The 25264-nt window shown below is 37.2% G+C and overlaps 1 protein-coding gene across 1 annotated transcript in view; it reads right to left on the reverse strand.

Moving 5' to 3' along the window:
* Positions 1-25064, reverse strand: part of ENPP3 (ectonucleotide pyrophosphatase/phosphodiesterase 3) — a 34968-nt gene extending 9904 nt beyond the window's left edge. Inside the window, exons 1-19 of the mRNA XM_058019922.1 lie at positions 24954-25064; positions 21830-21908; positions 19805-19927; positions 18414-18539; positions 17286-17346; positions 15943-16040; positions 13351-13430; positions 12680-12799; positions 11180-11289; positions 9717-9782; positions 8753-8825; positions 8189-8297; positions 7907-8035; positions 6489-6520; positions 3649-3776; positions 2708-2774; positions 1167-1254; positions 241-410; positions 70-127 (exon numbers count right to left, since the gene is read on the reverse strand). Coding sequence (XP_057875905.1) covers positions 70-127; positions 241-410; positions 1167-1254; positions 2708-2774; positions 3649-3776; positions 6489-6520; positions 7907-8035; positions 8189-8297; positions 8753-8825; positions 9717-9782; positions 11180-11289; positions 12680-12799; positions 13351-13430; positions 15943-16040; positions 17286-17346; positions 18414-18539; positions 19805-19927; positions 21830-21908; positions 24954-25055 — 1819 coding nt within the window. The 5' untranslated portion in view covers positions 25056-25064. The remainder of the gene's footprint in view (positions 1-69; positions 128-240; positions 411-1166; positions 1255-2707; positions 2775-3648; positions 3777-6488; positions 6521-7906; positions 8036-8188; positions 8298-8752; positions 8826-9716; positions 9783-11179; positions 11290-12679; positions 12800-13350; positions 13431-15942; positions 16041-17285; positions 17347-18413; positions 18540-19804; positions 19928-21829; positions 21909-24953) is intronic.
* Positions 25065-25264: the final 200 nt, after the last annotated feature.

A 25264-nucleotide genomic window follows, 5' to 3' on the forward strand; every position in this document is an offset into this window, starting at 1 on the left:
AGTGACATGAAATATACACCAAGTGTAGATTTTAAAATACTGCTGCTCTTTTCATTTTCTGCTACTCACTTTCTTCTGTGGTGAGATTTAACCTCTCGTTTAGCTTTTCTATTGACCCAACGGGTATCTGTAAAAAGTCAAAGAGTTGTTCAAAATGAATCAATTTTTTAGAAAAAAAATGAAGAAAGTAGAACACACTTGACAAAGACGATTAAAAGATGCCAGAAAACCCCTATTTACTTGTGTGCAGTTGCATCCCAGGTCATCTGTAGAAATCAGACTGGAAACTGGACATGAAAAGGGAGATGAGACTTCCTCTGGATGTGAAGGATTGTAAAAGGGTTTCTTTAAGAGGTGATTCAAGCTGCCATGTGTTCCATTGTTTTCTGCTGGTGCTATACGCAGCAAATCTGTTGAAACATTTGAAATTCGTAAACATATTTTAAGACTAAAACAGTATTTTAAGAAGTTATTATCTGTCCAAATCTACTAATCTCCTAGTGATTTTTAAAAGTAGAAGAAATAGCTTATTCCATTATTTAAACTATTACAGTAACTACTCCCACCAACTTGCAGTTTTCTAGGTCTGAAGGTTCTTTGCTATCTTCCACGGCATCAAGATTTAGTAACTATAAATTTGAGTACTGTTGGTACAGTTTTATACATTATCACAACATTGACAAGATTAGACAGTTTAATGCAAAGTATAAATGTTACTGCAAGTGCATCACATTGTGAAACCTAGTAAACTATTGTATTTTTGTGTGATGCTTTAATCCATATTTTCTGAGGCTCATGCTTCCTAATTGTGCACTGCTGGGACTACAATGGTTCACCCTAAGTTATGAGCAAGAGCAGATACTCTCTGCAAGATTCTTATCCACAGTTCCACAGGCATTACTTTGACAGCAAACCCCTTTGGCAGGTGTGGTTCCCTCTGATTTTTTAGCGGAATTCTTCTGCAATCAGAAAAAACCTTCAAAGCAGTGCAACTTCTGGAAGTCAATTTCTTATCAGTGTAAAGAAGGCCTAAGAGCATGGCTTCAGTGTTTTGGTTTTGAATGAATTCACTCAATTTTTAGCTATGCTTCTTTTAGCTCTTATAACACTGGTATTTGAAAATACTAGAACTTTATAGTCTAAAGTACTGGATTGTTTCTACTCACCACACATAAGGTTGTAAACCTCAATGTTTTCAAAAGCATCCACTTCTGTTTTCTCTTTAAAGCTTGGACCATATGCTAAGAATATAGCCTAGAGTGTAATAGTAATAACAAAAAAAAAAAAGTTACCTAAAGGAGCAAAGTCAAAACCAATTCAGTTGCACTTTATGCAAACTGGGACAATGGAAAAAATACAGTCTTTTCACAGTCACAGAAGTTAAAAGTACAGGATTATTCTGGTAAGGAAGGCAATTTTCTGCTGTTGCACATAATTTGAAGAAAAATGCAAAGCAAAAATTCCCATTTCAAACTATATAATGAATCTCATTTGGTTTTGGGGTGTTTTTTTAATACCTGTTGCACTCTGAAGTCTTTAGGTCACTTAAGAGTCTATGGCCATGATTAAACCAAGGAGCAGGGAACTGCAGAGACCCATTCCAAACTCAGCAAAGACCTGCATCTGTACCACCAATGGTGCAATGCAGTGCTGGGCAGCCCCTCTGGAGCCTGCAAGCCTTGTGGCAGAATACTGATAATGATGCTATGTACAGACTCTTGGGATTTTCTAGTGCTTTGTGAGCCTCCTGAGGTGCCTGCCAGGAGATATGGGAAACAGGACTAACAGGACAATGATCTGTTCTAAAATAATATTATGTGTCCATAACAGAAAAGGAATTTTCAAGTTATTATAAAAGATGAAATGTTCCTCCTTTCTTAAAAAAAAAAAAAAAAAAAAAAAAAAAAAAAAAAAAAAGCATCATTTGTGGCACCTGTGCAAGGTTATCTATTATTAAGGTTTCCATGGTAACCAGAATTTACCTTTTCTTTCCATACCAACATTCAGCGTAATTCTGATCACTGACATTTGGTTTTAACATAGTTGTAAAGATCCGGAAGGATCTGATTCTTAGGCACAGAATATGGGATTTAGAGTGGCATGCTTGACCTTAGCTAAAGGTTCACATCACAGAAAGTACATGAAACACCAAAAGCTCAAGACCTCAAAGTATTTTCACTGTAACCAGAAGTGAAAATGAGATGAAACTGCAACATAGGCTATACTAATACACAGTATATCTAATTAGTTTTTTGTTCTGGTGATATGATTAACTCTTGTAAGATAAGGAGAGACAATAAGATTTAGTTTATTTGAGCATACAGGCTTCCAGATGCTCAGATGAACTCCCAGAGCCTATGGAGATTTTTTAGTCACTGCCTCAGTGGAAGAATGAAAGAAAAAAAGAATTCAGTAGCTAAACATGGTACACTTGGTTTACTGCAGTCTACCTGTCTCCAAGCAGGTAAGGTAAGCCCAGACTGTTTTTACTACAGGACCCCAAAGAAACAGGCCTTATACACATCAATGAAAGGCAATACAAATATTTGGACCTAGTATGTGTTTACAATTTACATGTCTTGTGGCCAGAAAAGAAAAAGCGCACTGCAAAAACTGTCATTGTTCTGTATTCTGGTGATACACCTGGCACATGATGATTTTGTACATAAGAAAGTGCAAGAATAGAATAGAATAGAAATCATCTTACCTCCATACTTTTGAATTCATTGTTATAGCCATGGTTACCTCCATCACAAGATTTGTAAGTGTTATCCCTTAGGAGAAACCATCACAGAGTGTAAATAAAAATGACAAAAATAGAAGCACTTAGTAACAGTCATTGTGGCTCACAGACTCCATCATTCCTTGAGAACTGACTCTGCCATCATATTGTAGCATTTATGGCTCATCATAGCATTCATTTCTATGAAGACCTCTTTCTCCTCTAACAGAAATTGCTATGGACAGTAATAAATTATCCTAACTGGCTATGAGTGTACATTGAAACAATATTTTCAAAGCAAGTTGACAAAATGGCCATTTTTGAACTGAGTCCTTTACCTACCTACAGGCTGCAGAAGAAGTGTAATCTATTTTGGAAGAATTCCTGGTTATATTCTTTGGCATTTTAACAGAAAGCTTACAATGGGAGAACTGCTGTCATCTTCTGTGGAATAATATAAATAAGACTGCAAGGGATTTTGCCCTACAAGACAATGCATTTTCATCATAGATTCTGACGGGTGAAGAGACGTGGATAATGTGGGGATGGGTTATAGAATTAGCAACACAACAGAATACTCTGACATGGTGACTAACACTTATTTTCCTCTACCCATTGCTAAGACACATGGAAAAATTAATGCACAGTTGTCAGGTGCAGGTATCCTGTTTTCAGAGGCCCAAGAACATTTGAACATAGTTTAAAATAGGGTGATTATAAAATTTTTTTTTCAGTGCACATTTCTTTTTGTATGTCCTGGACAGCGATTTAGTTTCACCAAAACAACCATGTTTGATTTTAACTGTAAGAAACATGGAAATGTAACAAGTCTAAAGCAAAACAGGAAATGAAGCAGCTGTGAAGGAAATTAAAGGGATGAAAGTGGGATGAAAAAACCAGCACAACAATCACACAAATCATGTTACCTCACAGCCAGCCACTGTCGATCCACCAAAAGATGAACTTTATCAATACGAATGTTGTTGGCATAGTGGAATCGTTTGGGCAAGTCACGGGTCAGGTAGGGCTTGAAGTGCTGAGGGGATCTTCTGCACTGTGCAAGAGAAAGGAGTCCAGTCACGAGTTTCACTCAGTTTCGAACAACCACCCATCATTCAAAATTATCCTTAGTGATAGGAATGCAAGCACAAAGCCCATTAGTCATAGATAGCTTCTTGCATGACTCGCAGATCTCATTTTTGGCCCCAGAAGCAATGCAAGGAAAAGCGACACTTTTGGAACTCTTTGGAAATAGACTACATACAATTTGTATATCAAGCCCACAAATACTGTGGTAAAAGTACATCTAAGGCTTAAAGACACTCAGTAGAACTGCTTAGTCTATATGTCCGTACTAATTGGCATCTGACTGGTAAGATTACACTTCATAAGAGAAAGTTCCCTGGCAGTTTATTTCTGCTGCCTTCTGTCACTTTACCATTCAATAAATAACAAAGCAAGCCAAGCATACACAATTTAGCACAGTCTAGGGTTTTAGCTACAAGCCTGAACACGTAAATATCCATTGCTCAGCTGTTAGCTAAAGATCTTAACTTTTACACCCACATTTAGTGTGTTCATACATCTGCTGCATTAGCAGACGTGCCATGGAAGAGCTTGGAATTGTGAGCCTAATGATAACCATATGACATACTGCAAAGACTTAACTATATATGGCCATTAGAAGCCATTCCAGCTGGCTACAAGCATCATGGCAAAGTTTCAGAAGTGTTGCTCCAGATCAGGAATCCAGCACTGGGATAACCCAGAATATCTAAAATGCTAAAGGAAGAGCTGCTGGGAAGCTGCATAGGCCACAGAAGTGGACCTGTTTTACCACACAGGCTGTGCAAACTATACCATACTTGGAGCCTGTTCTGACATCTTCACTTCTAAATACTAAAACTGTACACTCTGCATAGGATACAGACTTTAACATGTGATATGGGAGTAACTGTGCCTCAGCAGTCATCAAAGAAGAACAGAGGAATCCAGGAACACGAAAAATAAGGATTCAGTGTGTTTTCTATCTCGGAAGAAGAGGTCTAATTTAAAGGAAAAATAGAGGAAATCAGCATATGACTTATGTCTATTCATTAGCAATAAATATAAAACACACCACTACCTTATCTGCAAAAACCTCTCATTCTAATAACTTGACAGGGACAAAATACACCAACCATTTATGAAGAGGAAAGAAAAGAGGGCACATCCTGGTACCAGCCTATTCCCATAAGGCACAAGATGTCACATCTCTGTAACTATTAGCAGCAGCAGTTTCAGCTGAAGTTGACAACATGCAGATTGTAATATTCCCCTCATACCAATGCTCTTTGATATGACAGACTGCATCATACAGCGAGGGAGGGGATGTAGCACTGAGAAAGCTCCTTCAGCTATTCCCAGCCGCTGATCCTACTCCCGCGAGTACAACAGGTTAACGGGAGACCTCTAGTGGAGATTTGTCGGAAACATACCCATTTGGGAGCCCGGGATTTTGACAAACTGAGAGCATTTTCATAAATGTACCACAACACCTGTCTACTGCTTGGCACAGGACAAGCCACAGAATAGAAAACAAACTGGCAATGAAGAAAACAAGGGGAATTTATGACAGCACACTGAGAGCAAGCAGTTTAAATGTTTAACTCAGTGTAAATTGTAAAAGGAAAGAAATACAGAAAGACAACTGTCCTACAATTTTTTTAGTTTGGCCAGCACATTCATCCCACATGTACTAATGTATACCTTGACCACTACAAAAAAGTGACAGAAACTGAATTATCTGTCTAAAAACGTATAAGGAAAGAGGAAAGCACCATGCACTGTCACATCACCCTTTAGTAAAAGAAATAGGTTTGGTCTTCCTTTGGTTTGCACTCTGTTCTGCACTTCTTTATTTGTATCCTTCAGAACTCAGCTGTCAAAGTGTGCCCACATGGGAGACAGGCAAGCTTGGACCTGCCCTCAAGTGCTAGATCCATTCAGCATGGCTCAGTTCCAAGCAGAACTACCAGTACAGGACCCTGTCATGGTGCAGCCCATGTAAAAGCACTGCAACTATTTCAGTGATATGTCAAAAGGTCCTAAGACAGTCATACTGACTGGTGCCAAAGGCCTATCTTGCCTAGCACTCTGTTTAAAATCACACCTCCAAAATTCCTAGAATCAGACACTTAGAGAAAGTGTGAAAGAACCAGCCAAGTATTGAATGAAGTTTCTTTCTCATACCTGCTTAGTTTCTTCTAGGCTTCAGGGACTTTTTAAATCAGATGTTCCTTGTGGATCAGATCTAAAAGCCCTTACAGTGCTGTCCTGCATTAATGTGTCTAAAATCCCCCCCTCCTACTTTTATTTCCAGCCTCTGCCACACTTTGTGCCAATGTACTCTACAATCTCTTGTGTGGAAGTTACTTTAGCCTAGCCTGAGTGCAGTACTTGTGTTCCAGTGCTAACAGATGCCTATTGTCTAAAGCATCTCTGTGCTGTATTCTCTTCTGTCATGAAGATATACCCAAGTTTCTGTCCCTGAACTCAGCCGCTTCTCTAAGTGAAGTACAGAACAATTTTCCCTGAACAGAAATCCCCTAAGGCAAACCTTTGTGCATAATTTTTTAACAACTTCTAGAACTGTCTCCCAAGGTAGAGTGGAGTCAGTACACTATTGAAACTGGCACCATAGTCTCATTTTTTTACAAACTGTGTTTTTTCCTCAGATTCCTATTAAGAGTAGCTATGAGTAAAAGTTATGAGAATATTTACTCACTGTGAGGTTTTTAACGATTCCTTCTGAGTCAACTGTTAAAAAGAAAAGATTAATTAATATACATACCTATGAATGGCTGAAGGACAAAGCTTCATGACTAAAACTCTAAAACTTACACATGCTTTTTGTCCCTAAAGTTGCTTTTCTTTATTAGCTTGTGAAGATAGTGGCAACTATCACCTTCCACAGGTAGGAATGTTATGTTTCCAATGGTAATTACCTGTAAGCGTGCCTGCGGAAGTAACTAGAACACCAGAACTTTGGGTACACCAGGACAGACTGTAGAAAACTGCCATGCTGATGACTGCCTACACCTAAAGCTGACAGATCATCAGACCCGAGGTTTTTTTCTCTTATCTAACCCCTGTTTGAAGTATAACCTTTTTTACATTGAACAGGACCTGGAGAACTTGTCTTGTATTTTGCTTCCAGCAACAGTCACACAGGAAATTTCAGTCTATCTTGGTATTTTCACCTTGCACATTTTGAAAGACTAGTTTAACCATTTGAGATTAACTTTCTAAAAAGTAAAAATGAGCACTTCGTGGAAGAAAAATTCTTACAGAAAATCTAAGAGTATTAGAGGAAATAAGTCAACAATTTTATTGAGATTGAGACACAGAAAAACCATGAGTATTCTTTCCTCAGCTGCTTTTGTATGACTTAAACCAATGAAAGTTTGCTTTATGTCATATAAATATTCTGCCTTCAAATATAAGTACAATTATAAAATATTAATAAAAAGTGCAATGAGATCCTCTTATTTGCAATCTGCAATAACTATCCCTTTTACAATACTTTACAAATGCTTTGAAGTCAATACATAAACAATTTCCATGATTTTATCTCCATTGTTTTCCTTGATACAGAAAGTTCTGGGATTTTTTTTCTATTCTGATAGCATGGTATCTATTTCAAGTCAGAGTTAGCTCAAATGGTTTCAATTTTCTGCTCTTTTGAGACACTAGCTACAATGTCTTAACCAAGACTTAGATTCCACTGTGCTAAGGTTCACTCTCTAACTTTGTACACACAGAAATATTCATTACTTCAAAAAGACTGACTCTTCCAATGTTGCACAAGAAATATGTGAAGAGCTTATGAAAGACCTGAATTCCAGTTTAAAAAAAACCCAAACTACCTTTACTTCATCTTTCCATGTCAAGAAAATACAAATTAGAGTCTGAAACAATCTTTTCTAACCTTCTAATTCATCTGAAGTGGTCATTCTTCAGAAAAAAAAATCCCAAACAACTTCCATGGATGTTGAAGCCAAGTTAAGGGAAACAGAAAGCTGCTCACACTGCTGATTACTACTGATTATCCACTTCCTTATTTATTTGTTCATTTGCTTGTTTGATTGATTGTTTATTTCCTGCTACACTGACTGCTCAATCCCAGGATTGGTCCAGACTTACAGGTAAAATAGTCTTTTGGAACATTCTTTGCTCGAATGCGAGCTGCAGGCCCAGCATACAGGTAGAAATCCACCTCTTTGAAGTAATTAGTCATATATTCCAACTTCTTGCAGTAGGTCTTCTCCATCCCTAAAGGGCAACATAGAAACAGTTCTTTTTCATATGGCAAGGAAGATAAAGTGATTTATAAAATGGATCAACACTACTAAGCCCACATATTTCACACAGGAAGAAAACAGTGACTCAGTAAAGTTAACTTGAAAAAAGAGGTATATACATTACCATGATCAGCTAAAACAATGAGGTTTACACATTTGTGCAGGTTTCTTTGTTTAAGTCCATCCATGAGCATCCCCACTGCTTTATCTGCTAACTGTAAGGCTTTGATTACCTGTGAGATAAATCAGTTACATCTAAGATCCTTAAAGGTTGAACTTTCTGCCTTCATGCAAGTGAAAATGCTATATTTTTGGGTTACAAATTAGGAAACATTGAAGTATAGTGTAAAAGACAGCTCTGAGGATTTGCCAGGCCATGTGATTCTAAATATCACATAGTAATATAATTAAAGTTCAGTCTAAAAATAAAAATTAATATTTTTTGTATTAGTGTGATCTGAAATTATTTTCTGCCAGTCTGTTTGGTTAATGGTTCTTTTGATTCACACACAGTATGGGAATCATACCCTTAGGCTCAACCACAAGCAAAAGTTTTTAACAAAAAGTCATAAACAGTCATGGCAATTTTTCATCTACTATCCTTTTCAGGTCTATAAATTGGTTAAGTTCATACTACAACACTATTTTTAGTGCAATTAAGTATAAGAAAAATATAGGAACTACTTACACCAGCACTAACTGGTCCAAATGAATGTCCAGAAGAATCTGGTTGTTCAATATATAAAGTGTATATATCAGGCCTTGAATTAGAAATAAATAAGAATGGAACATTATGAAAATTTAGAGGCAGCACCTAAAGAGAACGCTTTGATTTGAAAAAAAAGCAATATTAAATGACATTTTAAAAGGAATTATCAGTAACCTATTTAAACCTTGATAACAGTCCATACAGTAAATATAATCATCCAACTTCCTCTGAGTTTTGTAATTAATCAACATGGGCTCTTCAAAGTTACAATTTCAGAAACAATATCCAGTGTCTTAACAGGTAACCAGAAATCACCCTGGAAAAATTCAAGATCTCAGACATCAGAGCAAACAATCCTTTTTGAGATGTAAATGGAACTACCATCTGAAAGAGCTCTTCCTGACTAAGCAGTGAGACTCTAGAAAGCATATTCTAGCTGCAAATACATTAGGATTTTATTAGCAAATTGCCATATAAAATATTTCATTTCTTTACGTCACAAAGTTAATGCCGCGATCGGCACTGACATTTACTTTTCATCCTGAATTACTTACTACAATTAATTTCATGTATTTAACCTTTCTTGTGCCTTCACATAAAATCTTTAGCCTTCACATAAAATCTTTCATCCACACACTTAAACTAGAAACTGAATCAATGTTTCCTACAGGACATACACCAAGAAAAAAGACAGAACAATCAAATAAAACTCATACAACAGTACATCCTGTTCAGATATATGTTCACTTTTTAATCTTTTGCACCTACAGCATTATCATAGCTATGATAAGATACAGAACAGGCTTAAGTTCAGCAAATAATAATTTAAAATGGTGAGGAAGATTCCATGTTTCACAAACATGAACATAAATTTCAATTGCTAAGCCTTAACACCTTTCTAAGCTATAGTCTAATAAAGCAGGTAGATATTACAAGGTGTTACCTCTCAGACTGGGCATTATCAAGCCACTTGAGTATTCCTGAAATTCTCTCTTCATATGGAACAGAACTGAAAAGAAAAAAATACATAAAAAAGATATGATGTTAACAGAACTTTCTGACTAGCACTTCTATTTCCCAGATACAGAGAAAGTGTCCATACTCTAGTCATATATCAAAGTCACAGATCTGGAACAAAGAATGATGCATTTTAACAAGGTATAACAATTAATTTTATTACTCTCATTTTTAATTGAATAAAAGTCACTTTAAGTGGTAAATTAGACAGACCCTGATTTTTCAAACACTAGCCTGTGTTGGTGGGACTACTCATATATTTTAAAATACATGCAAAAAAAGATATTTTAAATTGAGGAAATAAACCTGAACTACAAGGTAGAATAATTTTTATTCTTTCCAGCAAGTATAAGCCTTGGACTTTCACATTTTAAAAGTAAGTAATAATGTCATCCAGTCCTTTGTGAGATCATGCTTTGTTTCCTGTAAGAGAATTCACCCATTAAATATCTCTGCTTTCCCTCAAAGTCATGCACAAGCTGTATGTTAGTTACTCACAGTACTTAGATGTTTTCTGAGTACCAAGCCTACACATCACTGCAAATTCTGTTATCTACAGAGACTTGTGGTTCTATGCTTGCTTTAGATTATCTTTCTAAAGAATCATGGGAAGCATACTGCAATCATCACAATCATCAAAATCTAGAAATAATTTACTAATGCCAATGCCTTCCATAGCAAAACAAACAAACTGCACGAAACACAAATGACAAAAAAACCCCAACAAAAATAATGCCACAAAAACTATGAAGGCAATTGGTACTTCACATGTGCAACCTTTGAATGAACTAGAAAAAAAACATACAAGAATTATGATTCTACAGGTGTGTGCACATTATTAAACATGCAAGCAAGACCAGAGGAAATTCAGAGCCCCTCTTCTTTCAGTTTCTTCCCTATCCAGCAGCCTCTCTCCAATAATTTCTGTCCCTCATAGCCTTTTGCCTTGACTTCCTAGTTTGTGTTTGTTGTCTTAAGGTATAGGTTATCTGTAAGCTTATTCTCAAGTGCAAGTATTTTTAGAGTGCTATATAATATATGTTGATTTTACACATGGAAATATCGCAGTCATTGGTGCAGCTTAGCAGTGGCTACTAATCATTTCCAGGATGCTCTCCTAGTGTTTTGCATTTGGCTAAGACTTCTAAACTGTCTAGAAGAGCAGAATATACAGTACCCTTTGACTTTCTCATTGTGAATCCCCTGAATGGCTTTGAAATTTTCAAGTATTTTTGGTAATTCCATGGCATAATCAGGATAATGTGACATGGCACTTATCTGTCAGACTTGTTTAAAAATCTTGTATTTCATTTCTTTCGACTGTCAAATAGCAGTTTAGATTTTTGGAGTAATCTGCAGGAATTTAGTACAAGCTGTACCAGATCTTACCCGTTGTATTTGTTGTACAGGGTGGGGTATTTTCCCCCAATTGGAACATCAGAGCCTGGCCAAAAGAAGGTGCCTGCTTTCAAATTTTGGGACATTGCTGTCAGCCAGACCTTTGGGTAAAGATAAAAACAAATTATTTTTTGTCACCACTGGAGGACTTCAGATCACAAAAGTAGAAATATGCGCTGCAAGCATGCATTTTTCCTTCTCCTTTCAGTTACCTAATGACCATATCTGATATGAAGTTTTGTTTCCTACATTCTGAAGAAAAACTAGTAGCATGGAAACCATGATGTTGTAATTTCCTGGATAGTCTCAGCATAGAAAATCACATAGGTATTTCCATAAATGCATAAATGCCAATGGGCAGTGATCCCTTTTCCTGTGGCAAACCCCAGGATCATGAAGATGGAAGAAGCTGCCTTTGGGATATTCAGACTTGTCATCAGGAAACATTTTATGACACATACAACACAGGAACAGGCTTCCTAAAGAGGTTGTTGCTGCCTGTGTCTGTCGGTGTTTATGAGGCATTTGGACAACGCCCTTAAAAATGTGATCAAATGTTTGGGCAGCCCAGAGCTGGTCAGGCAGCTGGGCTAGATGATAACTGTTAGTCCATTCCAAATAAAATATTTTGTTATACTAGTTTCATTTTGTTTTGTATCTATTTCAGATATGAATACTAATTGTATGACTTTATTATAAGAGGGCATAATTATATTAATCCTAAAAAGTGCAGCTCTGGTTGTGTTACAAACCTGACAGAATCCTTCAGGAAAAGAAACAGCACCAGAATCTGGATACTTGGGTATATTATAAACATTACTACACAGACACATAGACACAGACACACATATACAAAGGCATATTAAGTAATTATACTATATATTGCATATATTTAGGGTATTTTTCAGCATTATAATTAGAGTTTGATATTACTAGGAAATTAATAATATTAATCATAACCACAGGTACAATTCAGGGTTGTTATGAAATGTGTCATATGTCATATATAATTGACATTTTTTTCCAAAATTAAGCTCTTTGCTACTCTCTTCCTTGCTTTTAAATGCCTGGACATTTGCAAAAAGATATGTGTAAATATATGTAATTTAGAAACCAATTTCATTTTGTAGCAAGTCATCAAGAGACAGCAAAATAAAACCAACTCCAAAATCAAATCATACTGAAAATTTACTGTGGCTGCTTGTGGCAAGAAGACCATTCCAGTACTAGATAAAATATTTCAGGTTTTTTTTTTACTAACTGCCACATTGAGTGAAAGCTTTAGGTCTCAGAATTAATATTTTAAGAGTCCTTTTACTTTTCATAACAAGCAAATTATTTTGTAGGCAGCCTATAATATGAAGCCTACAGGTTATCTAGTACTTTCTGCAAATATATTTCATAGTTTTTAATTTTATTCCCTTTTTGTTTTGTTTTATGATATGACACAAACCACTCCAGACATAAATACTGTATGACAAAAAAACCTACTGGTTGCCCTTTCCACCATGCAGGTTTGAATTTTTCCTCCCCTGAAAGTGAGAAATGTGCATTCAAGTCTACATCATACATGTTGTTGTCAATGATACCATGAGATTCTGGATACAATCCCTGTAAAACAAGAATACACAAAATAAAATGCTTAGTCCTGAAATCAAGTGGACCCTAAACTATGTTTCAATGCACACTGCTACAGTGCTGCAATTTCTAAAGAAATTTTTCTCTTAGAAGCAGAACGCTTTCCTAATTCACACAGATCGTCTTCCTGCCAGTGAATTCAGAGTGCCCATCAAATTCCCTTTTCCATATTTCCTTCCCAGCCCAAGCAAAACCAGATGTGCTGTAGATTAAGAACCCTGTGTGTCATGTGGCTGCATGTCAGCTGCCAAACCCACCCTAACAAACGCTATCATCAAAAGGCTCCGTCCTCACCCATGCTCACCCATATCCAATTAAACTGACAAGGATCAGGAATAAGCAGCCCACAGGCCAGGGCAAGATGTAGAGCCACACAGATCATGCCTGTATGTACCATCTCAGCATCTCTAACTCTCTCTGATGTCTTAGCATGAGTTCCCATGTCCCACAAAAAAGACAGCCACCACAAAATCCTTTCTGTGTAATCCAGATACTGGAAAGGAAAACCAAAAATTCTCACTTACTGTGACAATAGTATAGTGGTTTGGAAAGGTTTTTGTTGGGTAAACAGCTCTCATGTATTTTGAATGTGTGCCACATGTTTCTGCAACAGATCAGGGTATTAATATACATTTTCTTATACTTTTTAAAATTCAAAACTAACAATCTTAAAAACAAACAAAAATCACCACTATCAGTTGCTGCAGTTTTAGATGGAGAAATATCACTCCAAAACAAGACTCATACAATCCTGGTGTCTCCTTGTGAGCTAAGCCTACTGTCCCATTGCAGTCAGTGGACCTGGATGCCCAATTTAGCTGCCTAAATCCTAGAGGCCTGTGGTCCTTTGAGAAATCTTTAATGATCCTGTCTGGCCTTCAGATGCTCCTCCTCCATCTTCCATTTATTTGGATTGGTCTGCCAATCCAAATAAATTTCTCAGATACTTCTGAGATCTAAAATGGCCTAGCTACACATATTATGCAATGAGACTGAAGCCTGAGGTCAGACCAAACAAGATACCCTGCAGAGCTGATTGGTGACAAGCAGGGAAGGGCTCATTTGCTGAAGCACTGGAAACAGACTGGGAAACCCTCTGATGTCCAAGACATCTGCATGAAAATTGACAGTTTTGATGCAAATCACTTTGAGATCTGTGTTCTCCTGACACAGCTGCTGAAGGCCATGGCACTCTGAAGTATACCAAAAACACAGATTAGGGCAGCAGCAACTTGTCCCGTGGCACTGATCTAACATGTCCTCTAGGCTCTTGCACTGTGCTGTGCAGACTATATTAAACATAAACACACAGATTTCAGTGAACATATAATAATCTCACATGCAGACAACTCCAAGAATATGTCTAAATGCAAATGTTCTGCCCTGGAGAGAATCCCACCCCAGGTGTCCTACCTGTATCTCCAAACATTGCATTATTTTTTCATCAATCACAGGTTCTTAGCACACAAACATCTGTAATGTCTAAATCCCCTCTAAGATTCAATTTTTTTACCCACAAAACAAATACATGAAGACTGGAAGATGCCTTAATGTTGTTTTTACATCTAACTCACATAGACAAAGTTCTACATTAAGCTTTAACCAGATGATTATTTAAGTCATGCTAAAACACACTTTTTTCATTGATGTAGAGCATTTCAGCCAAAGAACAGAAGCTGATTTTAACTAAGCAACCAAAACAATGAAAATGTGAATTTTTTCAACAAAATTATTCCAGTGTGATACAGAAAAAAAAAAAAAAAGGTTTAATAAAGAGTGTTTGAAGAATGGCTGAATAATTGAATAATTGAAAGGTATGAGAAAATTGGCAAAATTTTCTATGGATTTCTCTTGCACAATAAAGGATCTATATTCATAGTGTACATATTCTATAAGCTTGATTACCTTTATTGAAAGTTCTAGGTTAGAGGAGTTAATAGAGAGTAAAGGTTTTATGCTACCAATCAACATTTCATTTTTTCTTTTGTAAAGAAAGAAATTTCTCTTTCCTGTAGATTTCTGAGAAATATAAGCATGAGTGTGCTTAAAAAATTGCTCAAGTTGACCACAAATATGTGCAATGCTGAATTAGATTGGTTCTTGTTTCAAAGGATTTCTTGGGAACACAGACATAGAATGGTATTCGCTCCTTTTGCCAGTTTGGCATTCCCTTTTCACCTTGTTTCAAAAGACTGGAACTGAATACTGACTTCAGCACTCGTGACTCCTTCACTGATTCAAGTTCCTTCCAGTCAGAATGATGTCACAGAATAAACAATTGGCCAGAAAAGTCAGGTTTGCACATTAGTTCAAGCTCAGGTTTCTGGATACTCTCATTATCCTCAAACAAGATTGTTAACTATTCCATAAAATGCAGTACTTCATAACATGTATGTGAAATTTTCAAAGGAGCACAATAGAATCATAATGTAACATACTCAGGACTGATACAAATACTGTCAACTTAGACTATTGCTGCTGAGAAGAAGTTACTAAATATGGAGACATTTTGTCCAGGTGTCTCGAGATCTGAGTTCTGAAATATTCAGGAATTTTAACCAAATATGCACAAACAGTCTCACTTTTTAAAGCACTTCAAAGCACAAGCTAAAGATCTTCAACTTACTCTTCCTCACAATATTCAGAAATGCTGGAAAATGGTTACTTGAGCCTTACTGCAATAATGTCAACATACTTAAAATATCTGACTTGAAAAAAAATTCCCCATAACTCAATGCATTATACTTCATTGTTCCACTCCTTACCAGCTATCCAGCTACTTTTTAATGCAGTACTGAGGGTGCAGGAAATGCTTATCTGGAACTTTTTCTCAGTTTTAAAACAGTATTTTAAAGTATATTTCAAACCGTGTATTTAATAAAAGCTGCTGACCAATATTAGAGGCCTTGTTAAAAAAAAAAGTCATGTTTGCTGTGCAAATACAAGAAGCAATGCAGAATATATATAATAATGAAAAGATACAACTGATGAGAGAGGCCTGGTTTATGATTTTTTTATTGCTGAGCAACCCATATGCATTGACAGTAGCAAAAGGGACCAGAGAGGTTGCATGCAGACTTTGAAAGAAAACAGTCCAAAGACCCTTGGTAACTTACTGAGTTTTTCCATATTTGGCAGCAAAGAACTCCAAGTGTCCAAATATTCTGCTCTAAACCCATCCATTGAAAAAAGGATAAGTGGTGGGAGAGTAAATCTACAAGAAAATATAAATTTATCATCATAAAGAAGTTCAGAGAGTTGGTGACTTATTAAGATTTCTAACAATATAAATTCAGCTTTTATAAGCAGGATCTAGTGTATTGATCTGCATCCCAGAATGAATGACACAGTGTGAGATAAAGAAATAGTTCAATATTGAGAGCAAATAATAATCCTTCTGGTAAGAAACCAGAGGAGGAATAAAATGCAAGTAATCATTTCAGTTATAATACTTTTAAAAAGTTACATATTGCAATCACTATCCCCGTTTGTTCTTATTTATAGTGGTCTTTCCAAAACACAGAAGCACACTAGCATCCATAGTTTGTACAAAAACAGTCTGCATAGAACAACTCACTGATTTGAAACTGAAATTAAATGGATCTTTATACTGCAATGTGGTGTATTCCACTTAAAGAAGCTCCTCTCCACTACTTTCCAAGCTTTAGCCTACAAAACTCTGTTAACTCAATAAGTTATTTGTTGACCTAAAAAGTGTACTTTGATACCTGTTTTGGGAGGTGCATGCAGGAACTACAAAGAAGTCACAATGCTAGCAGTCTTACTGTTATAATTAAACTAAGTTGATAGTAAAATCAAATAAAATAATGGATAATGTCACAAATGCCATAACTGAGCCAAAAATTAATTAATCTTTCTTCAAGGACAACTTTTAAATGTTGTTTCTGCCTAGCCTCTACCCACTATCCTGAAATCCTGCACAAATAGCAATATTTTTTCAGCGTTTGCAGATATACAGCTACTTCATAGCTGTCTAATCTCCATAGCTACCTTTTTTCCTGCAAATAATTGGAGCAAAAATCCCCTGAATAAGTCTGTTGCCTAAAGAATTGCAATCACAGATTCTATCTATCTGTTATTACAGACTGCATAAGGTGACTTATCTGAGTTGTCAAAGATACAACATGGTAACATAAAATGGACTATGAACAATTTGTGATAAATGAACCTTGAGATAACTCTAACAATTTTTCCAGGTCTTTGCTGAATTTCAATCTGAATTTGAACTTCTGTACTCTGCCCTAAACTGTAAATGATCAATGAATGACGAAGGTTTTAAAAAGAACAAACATTCCTAGTCACAAACCATTTCTACAGAATATTCCTCAGGGCAGGGACTTTACTCTCCATAAATACGAAAACCTGTTTCAGAATACTGGAGTATTTCTGACCATTGCAAAGATTTTGTTTGCTAAGAAGACAAATTCCTTTATCCTACCCGTCTGGACACTGAGGAGTTTCAACTGACTCACATGGTTCTTCTACCCAAGATGTTTCACCTAAAAGGAAAAAAAAATACTGAGTTAGCCCTGAACCCCACCACCACCACCAAAAGAAGCAGCTGCCTGGATGATCTTTTTAAAGCTCTTCCTGTAACATTTTCTGCTTCAAGAGAAATCTAAAGACACCTTTACTTTAGAAATAATTTGGTGCGACCTATCAGGCCCTCAAACCCTGAAAGGACTAGTGCTCACAACTGTAAGTCAAAAACAAAGAACATATGCTACACAGAAAAGCAAAGAAACAAAATGAAGACGAGAACACTATGAAAGCTTAGCCTTTTATTGAGTTTTAAATTAAAAATATTCGAACTGCATCCTGTCCACACTGGGCTACTTATTCCTTTTTCCTTTTCTGGGTACCACTGACACACTTAGAGACAAGCCCAGGGCTCCCTTTAGTACTTCTTTTCTTTCTGTATGTTGTGGTTTAACTTTTTTTAGCTTTAATCTACATTTAGTTAACAACTATAATTTTGCAGAAATTGCCTTAGATTTATCCCCTTCCACAATGCAAAGGAATTCTGGTAACAGACACCATGTCACCTCAAGTGTCATTCCTGTAACTGAATTATACCTGCACTATTCTTTATGTGTTTAGCTGGAGCCAGTATGAAACAATTATCCATGAACAAAGATATTCAAAAATAAGTAAAACATAAGAAATCCAGTCTAAAACCAGATTTGTAATAAAAAGGATGGGAAATTTTAAATTAGAGATGACTACTACAATATATACTCCAGATTGTCTCCACCTACTTTGGAGGGAAAAAAGGATGAAAAAAAAAAGGAATAAAAGGAAACAATCCAAAGCCCCCACATGGTATACTTCTGCAATATCCAAATCATTCTATCTATCTCATGAATGACATAATTCACAGTGTTCTTCAGAAACAGCATTTTTCACAGTGAAAAATACCAAAAGCTTCATCTCAAAATATTAATTTTTCAAAATGCGAGTCAGACTCTGGTCTTGAGAAACAAATTCATCTGCCTTTATATTTTCAATGTTTGCCCATCTATTTCATACAAAAGTTTATATATAAATCTTTTAGATTTTGATTTACCTTTGCAAATGCTGTAGTAATTTACACAGCAGTCTTTTTTCTGCAAGCAGTCATCCGAACAAGAACAATAACTTCCAGGTATTCTTGTCTCACCGCAACGGAAGTTAGTGCACGTCCAAGATCGGGCTTAAAATTGGAAGGAAAAAAACTATGATTCAGTTCACCTCATGTGAACTTCTTTGCATGGAAATCCTTCAAACAGGTAAAGGAAAACAAATTGTTATTTATGTATACTGTTTGAGTTGCTTTAGAAGTTTGCTCTGGAAAGAAAACTCAGAATTTCATTCAATGCAAAAAGTCAATTTCTTTGGTCATTGAACAATAACACAGAGTCATAAAATAATTTATTTTACAAAGGTATCCTCAAAGTCATCTTCCTCAAAGCCTTCCATCTTTCCAAAAAGATCTAGGGAAAAACCCAAACCAAACAAAACAAAACAAAAGAACCACCACTCCCTATTTCGTTTACAGAGGAGAAAGAGAAGCAAACTGATCTTTTTCATGCTCTTGCACATGAGTTACAGCAGAGAGGAAAAAAAAAATAGAGAAATGAGGGCTGAAGTGGGCAGAAAAAGCAATAAGGATGAAGAAATACCTGAGCAGCTGCTGGGAAAGCAGAACAGTAACTGGAGAGGAGCCTGGCCTCAATGCAGAACCAGGCTATTCCCCTGGAAGACAAGTGGACTCCTCCAGTCCCAGGCACCCACTGAGGTCTGCATGAGGCTGGAGAGCACAACTGACTGTGAAACACCCCCTTATTTTCAAATGTGCAAGAGGTACTGGCACAACAGGGCTGCTTCAAGGTCCCTGTTTAAAGATAACCCATTATTTCTGCTCATGCTCATCTTCAGCTTTGTATGTGCCATGAAATATACATGGCAAATGCTCTGGTTATCCATAAGGGGCAAAAATACAGGGGTCTGATTTGAGAAAGATGCAGGAAGATTTTGTGTCCTGCCAGGTCACCAAGTTACAGCTCTCTAGCCACCTGATTACAGAGGCAGCTTGACTCTACCACATCCACCTGAACAGGAAGTATAACTTTACCATGAGGATGACAGAGCACTGGAAAGGTTGCTCAGAGAGGTTGTGGAATCTTCCTTCCTGGAGACATTCAAAAGCCACCTGGACACAAGCCTTAGGAGTTTGCTCTAGGATCTTGCTTGAGCAGGGAGGTTCAACTAGATTGCCTCCAGTGGTCCATTGCAACCTTAACTATTCTGTGATTTTGTGATTTTTGTCACATTTCCCTCGCTAGGAAATGTGAGATGACCTCTATGTATCTGCATAAACATGACAATTACCCGTTTTCTATTCCAGAAGAAAATGAAAAAAGTTCAAAATCAAAAGGACACCAGCGAGCACTGCCTGGAGGGGAGAGGGGAACTTACTTGGCTCCACACAGGCGTCCTCATAGTCCCAGCAGCAGTCCTGACGCTCCTTGCAGCCGCTGTCGCACTGGCAGCCGGGCACATCTTTCCTGTGTGGCTCGCTGCACTTGTGTCTGCAGCTGACTGGAGGGAGAAGGCAGCAAGGCTGAGTGCTCAGATAACCCTGTCCCATGTAGGTCAGTTAAACTGATCATGGATATGGGCTGCAGGGAGAGATGTGCTGAATAATTTCCCAAATCTGATTCCCTAGCCATTTTCCAATATGGTCATCAGCACACGGGCCAACAGGGTGGAAGCAAGGCTGTAGGAATCCCTCTGGGAGCTGAAGGTCTGGCAGCTGTTGGGACCATGCTGGCCCAAAGCCTGGGGCAGGGCTGTTTCTGCAACAGGTCTCTGCAGGACCACTGGCACAGGAGCAATGCCAGGTTGTTCCACTTATTGCTGGCTGGGGGCTATGTACAAATCCCAAAGGGACGGGACTGCCAGGAACGTGCCTTGAGCTGTTTTATTTCCTAGCATCATTCTCATTACATGGTTACGACAATGGGAAGAAGATGCTATCAGCTCACATCTCAGGCAGCAGACAAAGAACTTAATGTACAACTTACTTTAAAAGCTTTTTAATAATCACACAAAGTAAAAGCATATTGGCAGTAGTCCTATCTAACCGCTATAAGCACATGTACCTCCAGTTAAAGCAATGCTTGCTTATTTAAAATACCTTACCTGCTCGTAAGCCTTAAAACACAATGCACAGAGCTCCATTATTAAGCTTAAAACTTCCTAATATCTCGCTAGATATACTTTTCTGCAGCTTAGGGAGTTATTCTAGACAAGCATTAATACACAGACCATTGTTCTATTTGTCCTTACTTTTCTACTTTTTACATAATTTTTCTACTGACTTATCTCATGGCTACTGCTTAGCTCTAATCATACCTCTGCTGCCTTTGAGGCCTGCCTTTTGCAGTTTTCCCAAAACCCTCTGATTTTATGGATCCCCACACCACTCTGCCAGCATGAGGAAGGGGAGAGTGGCATCTCCCCTGCTCATTTCTAGGTCTGAAATAAAAGAGGAGGACTGATTACCACTTTGGATGTTCTGTAATAGACCTACATGGGACAGAAGCTCCCTCAAGGCAGGGTGCATCCACATTCTCTGTACTCCATTTTGTAGAGCCAATGCAGAGCTAAAATAATTTTCAAATTATCAAAATCCAATTATGGTTCCATTTTATCTTATTTGCTATTGAAAGTCTTCAGAAGGGTCTAAGATTTGACGAGCTACTAGGAAAACAAGTACAATATGTGTTGATTAGCAATGAGAAATTTGCAATGAGAATGTGCTTCCTTGAACTACTCCAGAAGGGATTACTATTGTTTCAATTCTAAAGGAAGTGTTTTATTTAATTGACAGTGTGCTCCATTTGTTTGTTCTCACCTAGACTGACCCCCTGACATCAAACATTACTTTTTTTTCCTAACTAAAAAATACCATTCCACTGAATCAAGCCACTACCCCCCCTTTTACTGTAGCTTTACAGAAACTCAGATTCTCAAAGAATATTCATAATCTGTTTTAGCATGAGCCTCCTGAACTATGACAAATATACTGAAGATGATCCTATGATATTTCTTTCACAAACTATTTTTAAGTAATAATTATATATAATAGGATAATTGCAATAATTATATATATATATAATTATATATAATAGGATAACATATCCCAAATTTTCTGGAAGTGATAACTTAATAAAGCTTCCAATGTGCCATGAACTAGGCTTCACACATTTGGAAAGATTCAGCAAGGCACTTGGTGGTTTAGGATAGGTTTTTCAAGTATAGATTGTGAGTGCTCAGTTTTTATACAATTGAACTCAAAAGAACTTCACAAAAACTTTATTTTCACAGGTGGTGATTTTTCACAGATCATTTACATTACACTATACAAAAGAGCCTTTGCTGAAAGCCTTTGCCAGATCCAGATGGTTGGTAATTTTGCTGAAAGTATCATAAACATACCTTGCTCCTGGTTTCCACGTTTGAGTCCTAGTCCTAAACCTAGTCCCAGGGATACAACCACCAAAACACACAGCAGAACCTGTCACACAGACACAGGGAAACCAATGTTACAACTGTGATAAATTGTTTTCTTTATTAGAAATTAACTCTTACTAATATTTCTATGAATGCATGATTTAAGAACTAATCATTTCTCTGAAGTTCTTCATCAAAAAATTGAGCCTGAAGATAGGAGAGGCACAATAGTTATAACCTTCGAATCTGAGGTCCTAATGCTGCACTTTTAACCTGTGGCCAGTTGCGATGTTGTAATTGAGGAAAACTTTGCTGGAGAAAAGAAAGTAGGAAGTAATCAGTGAATTAATCTGTTTTGCATGGGCTTTGCTTGTACAAATAAAGGCAATCACTTTTCTTTATCTTTTGTATTCACCTGATATGATCACAAGGATTTCTTAAGAAATTTAGCTGGATTGAGGCTGCAAGTGTAAAATTTTCACCCACGTGCCAGTTTCTTATAATAAGTCACCTTGTTCATAAGGTTAGAGTAAATTGGAAGGAGACCAACAGCCCAAGGAAACTCCATAACAGAAAGCAGCATAACTTTTGGGAGACTGGGGGAGAGCTGAGAAAGCCTCTATTCATCAATAGACACAAAGCTCAATAGACCAAAGACAAATGGCAATTCATGCTGGCTGAAAGGTGCAGAGAAAAGTGGCAACCTTCTCAGAGTATTTTGTGATATGCGCACTCTTCGCTAAGATAATCGTGGGAAAGAAAATGCATATCACAGAAAAAATCACCATGAAACAGCCCAGTTTATGTCCCATTTTAGCCTCAGAGCTTTTGTCTTCTGCCATTTCCAGGAATCAAACTGCTGATTCCTGGAAGTACTAAGGTTAAAAATAAAGTAGAAATGAGAGAAGATTACTCTCAAGCTCGGTACAATTGTAATGGAGCCTCTTATCTGAGACTACAGCAATTTTAGGGAATTGAGAACAACTGCCCATGCATCCCTTATCTTTGCTGCTGCCTGTCCTGCCTTGCAGGTGCTGGGCCAAAGTGTGGCAGCAGGGAGGGCTGCTCGGTTCTCAGGTGTGGGTGTACAACTAATTTATTTCTCTGGCAGCACCAAACACTAGCAATGCCATAGTTACTTCCCTCATACTTTCTCCTTCTCAACTTTACCTTCTTCCTGCTACTTACTCACAGGGTTTTGTATAGATGTACCTCAAAAGGAGTGGAAATGGGACTGGTGAGAGAACTGGATGAGGGAGACAGATGGAGTAAGGATGTGTGGAAAGATTACCCAAACTAGCCAAAATGCTGAAGTCCCCTGAAGAGAGACCTCAGGTGTGAAGGCAGCAGTTTAATCCTACAAGCAGTCAGCAGGCTCTGAGAATAAGGGTGTTAGGGTGTTCCTTTGGGCTAGACCAGCAGGCACTCTTTCTGGGCAGGGAGGCTAACGCTGCCAAGTGTTTCACTGAGCACAGATAAGCCTAATCACCAAGGCATGTACTTTTCACCTCAAAGACACTATGGTTTTACCCTTCATTTGACTAAAACTCACATTTGTAATTGAAATAAATAGATCCTACTAAATTGAAGTACAAATTAAAATATAGATACTACAGCAACAAACATTTCCACTTCTTCAAGTAATAAGACAGCTGAAGTAAAACCCAAAAATTCCTATCGGGTATACAGATAAGATGATGCATTTATTATAATATTTACATAAACACCCTTGATTTTGGGACATTCATTCTTAGAGTGAAATAACTTTGGGAGCACCTATTCAAATCCTCAGGCTTTCCACAGCTAACTTCTATGACCAAATTCAGAATTACAACTACTTATTCTTAGAAAAGTTGTTCCTAGGGCATATGCTCTGTTTGCTGGAGAACTTACACTGTGACTCCTCTGCCTAAAGTTTCAGGAAGAAGTTGCCAAGAAAGTGCCAAGAAAGTATTTCATACATTAGATTTAGCAAAAACATAAATTGTGTGGAATATTAACATTTTACACCTCCAATATGTAGCTTGTGAATTTTGCATAAGCAGGCATTTGAAAACTAGCACATCTGAAAGAATGAATATGTTTCAGGATACTTAAATTTCTCACTTTAGTTTTCCAAGTACCTCTTGAAGGTATAATTTACTTTCCTTTATAGTTATCCAGTTTTCCCACATTCTTTCTCATGACTCATTTTTAACTGATGACTTTAGGAAAAATATGTCTGATATTTCATCTTCTTTTTTTCACAGTTTCCAGTATTTCCCTCATATTTTATGCAATCCTTGCACAATGCAGCCTTAAATTTCACATAGTACTACGTGAAATTGTTCTGATGACATAGAGCTGAAAAGCATAGTAGCTTGACTCTCTTTTTTATAGGGCTGTTTTCCAAATTAAGTTGCAAGTTTTTCTAAAATCAGTATTTGTAGTTTTCTCTAAATTTCAATTTACAAATGATAGAGCTTGTGCAAACATATATACATATTTAATCCTTGTTTCTATTGTGGTCACAAACAGAAGATACACGAAAATATTTTAAAAACTTAACAAAAAGCCTATACTTTATTGTTTACAAGGCAGCTGCCTAGCTCTTAAAGCCTCAGGGAAGAGGTGAAGAGTTGACACAATATTTGAGATGTGAGACTGACAATACTGCACAAAATATTTCATTAGGCTTTTCCCATGCCTTGCTTCCTGAGTGTTTTTTGCCAATGACTTGACTACAGGTTCTGTTTTGTTAATGACAAATATAAAGATACAAAAGAAAGCAAAAAGAAAGTGTGGTTGCTTTGGCCACAAGCACATCTGTTTTGAGACAATATCTAAAACAAAGTATCAAAGCAATATCTTCACTATGCAAAAGAACGGTCAGGTTAATGAAGTACAACAAAAACTGCCAGAAAAAAAAATTGCTTCATAGGTACTAGGAGAACTTTAGGAATGTGCCAGTGAAGCTAGCGGAGTTTCAGTGTCACACTCCTGCAGTAAAATTTTAACTACCAATTACTAAACTACCCCAAATGATTATACTGATACAGTGAAACTTCAAAACATCCTGCAGATTTGAGAATGGTTAAAGTGGCAGCCCTGAAGAGCAGCACCTACTTACAGCACAGATGACTTTGTATTTCACGACGGTTTTTTTCTTCACATACTCTTCTGATTTTAAAGACATCTCCTCTGAATATCTTTTGTGATCCTCAAGTTCCATTTTGTCGAGCTCTGCCACTCGTCTGCGTCTCCTGCTTTTCTCACCCCCCCAGCTGTGTTAGCTGCAAGTGAGAGGCTACTCCTTCTTCAAGAGTTCTAGTACTTTGCTCATAGGTCTTTTTATGAGATCTCAGCTCTTGCATCCGTGTTAGGCTTGCAGGAAGCCAAAGCAAGCAGGAAAACTACTCTGAAAGGTCAAAGGCTGAAAAA

Source organism: Melospiza georgiana, chromosome 3 (genome assembly GCF_028018845.1).
Source record: "Melospiza georgiana isolate bMelGeo1 chromosome 3, bMelGeo1.pri, whole genome shotgun sequence".
Taxonomy (NCBI): Eukaryota; Metazoa; Chordata; class Aves; order Passeriformes; family Passerellidae; genus Melospiza; species Melospiza georgiana.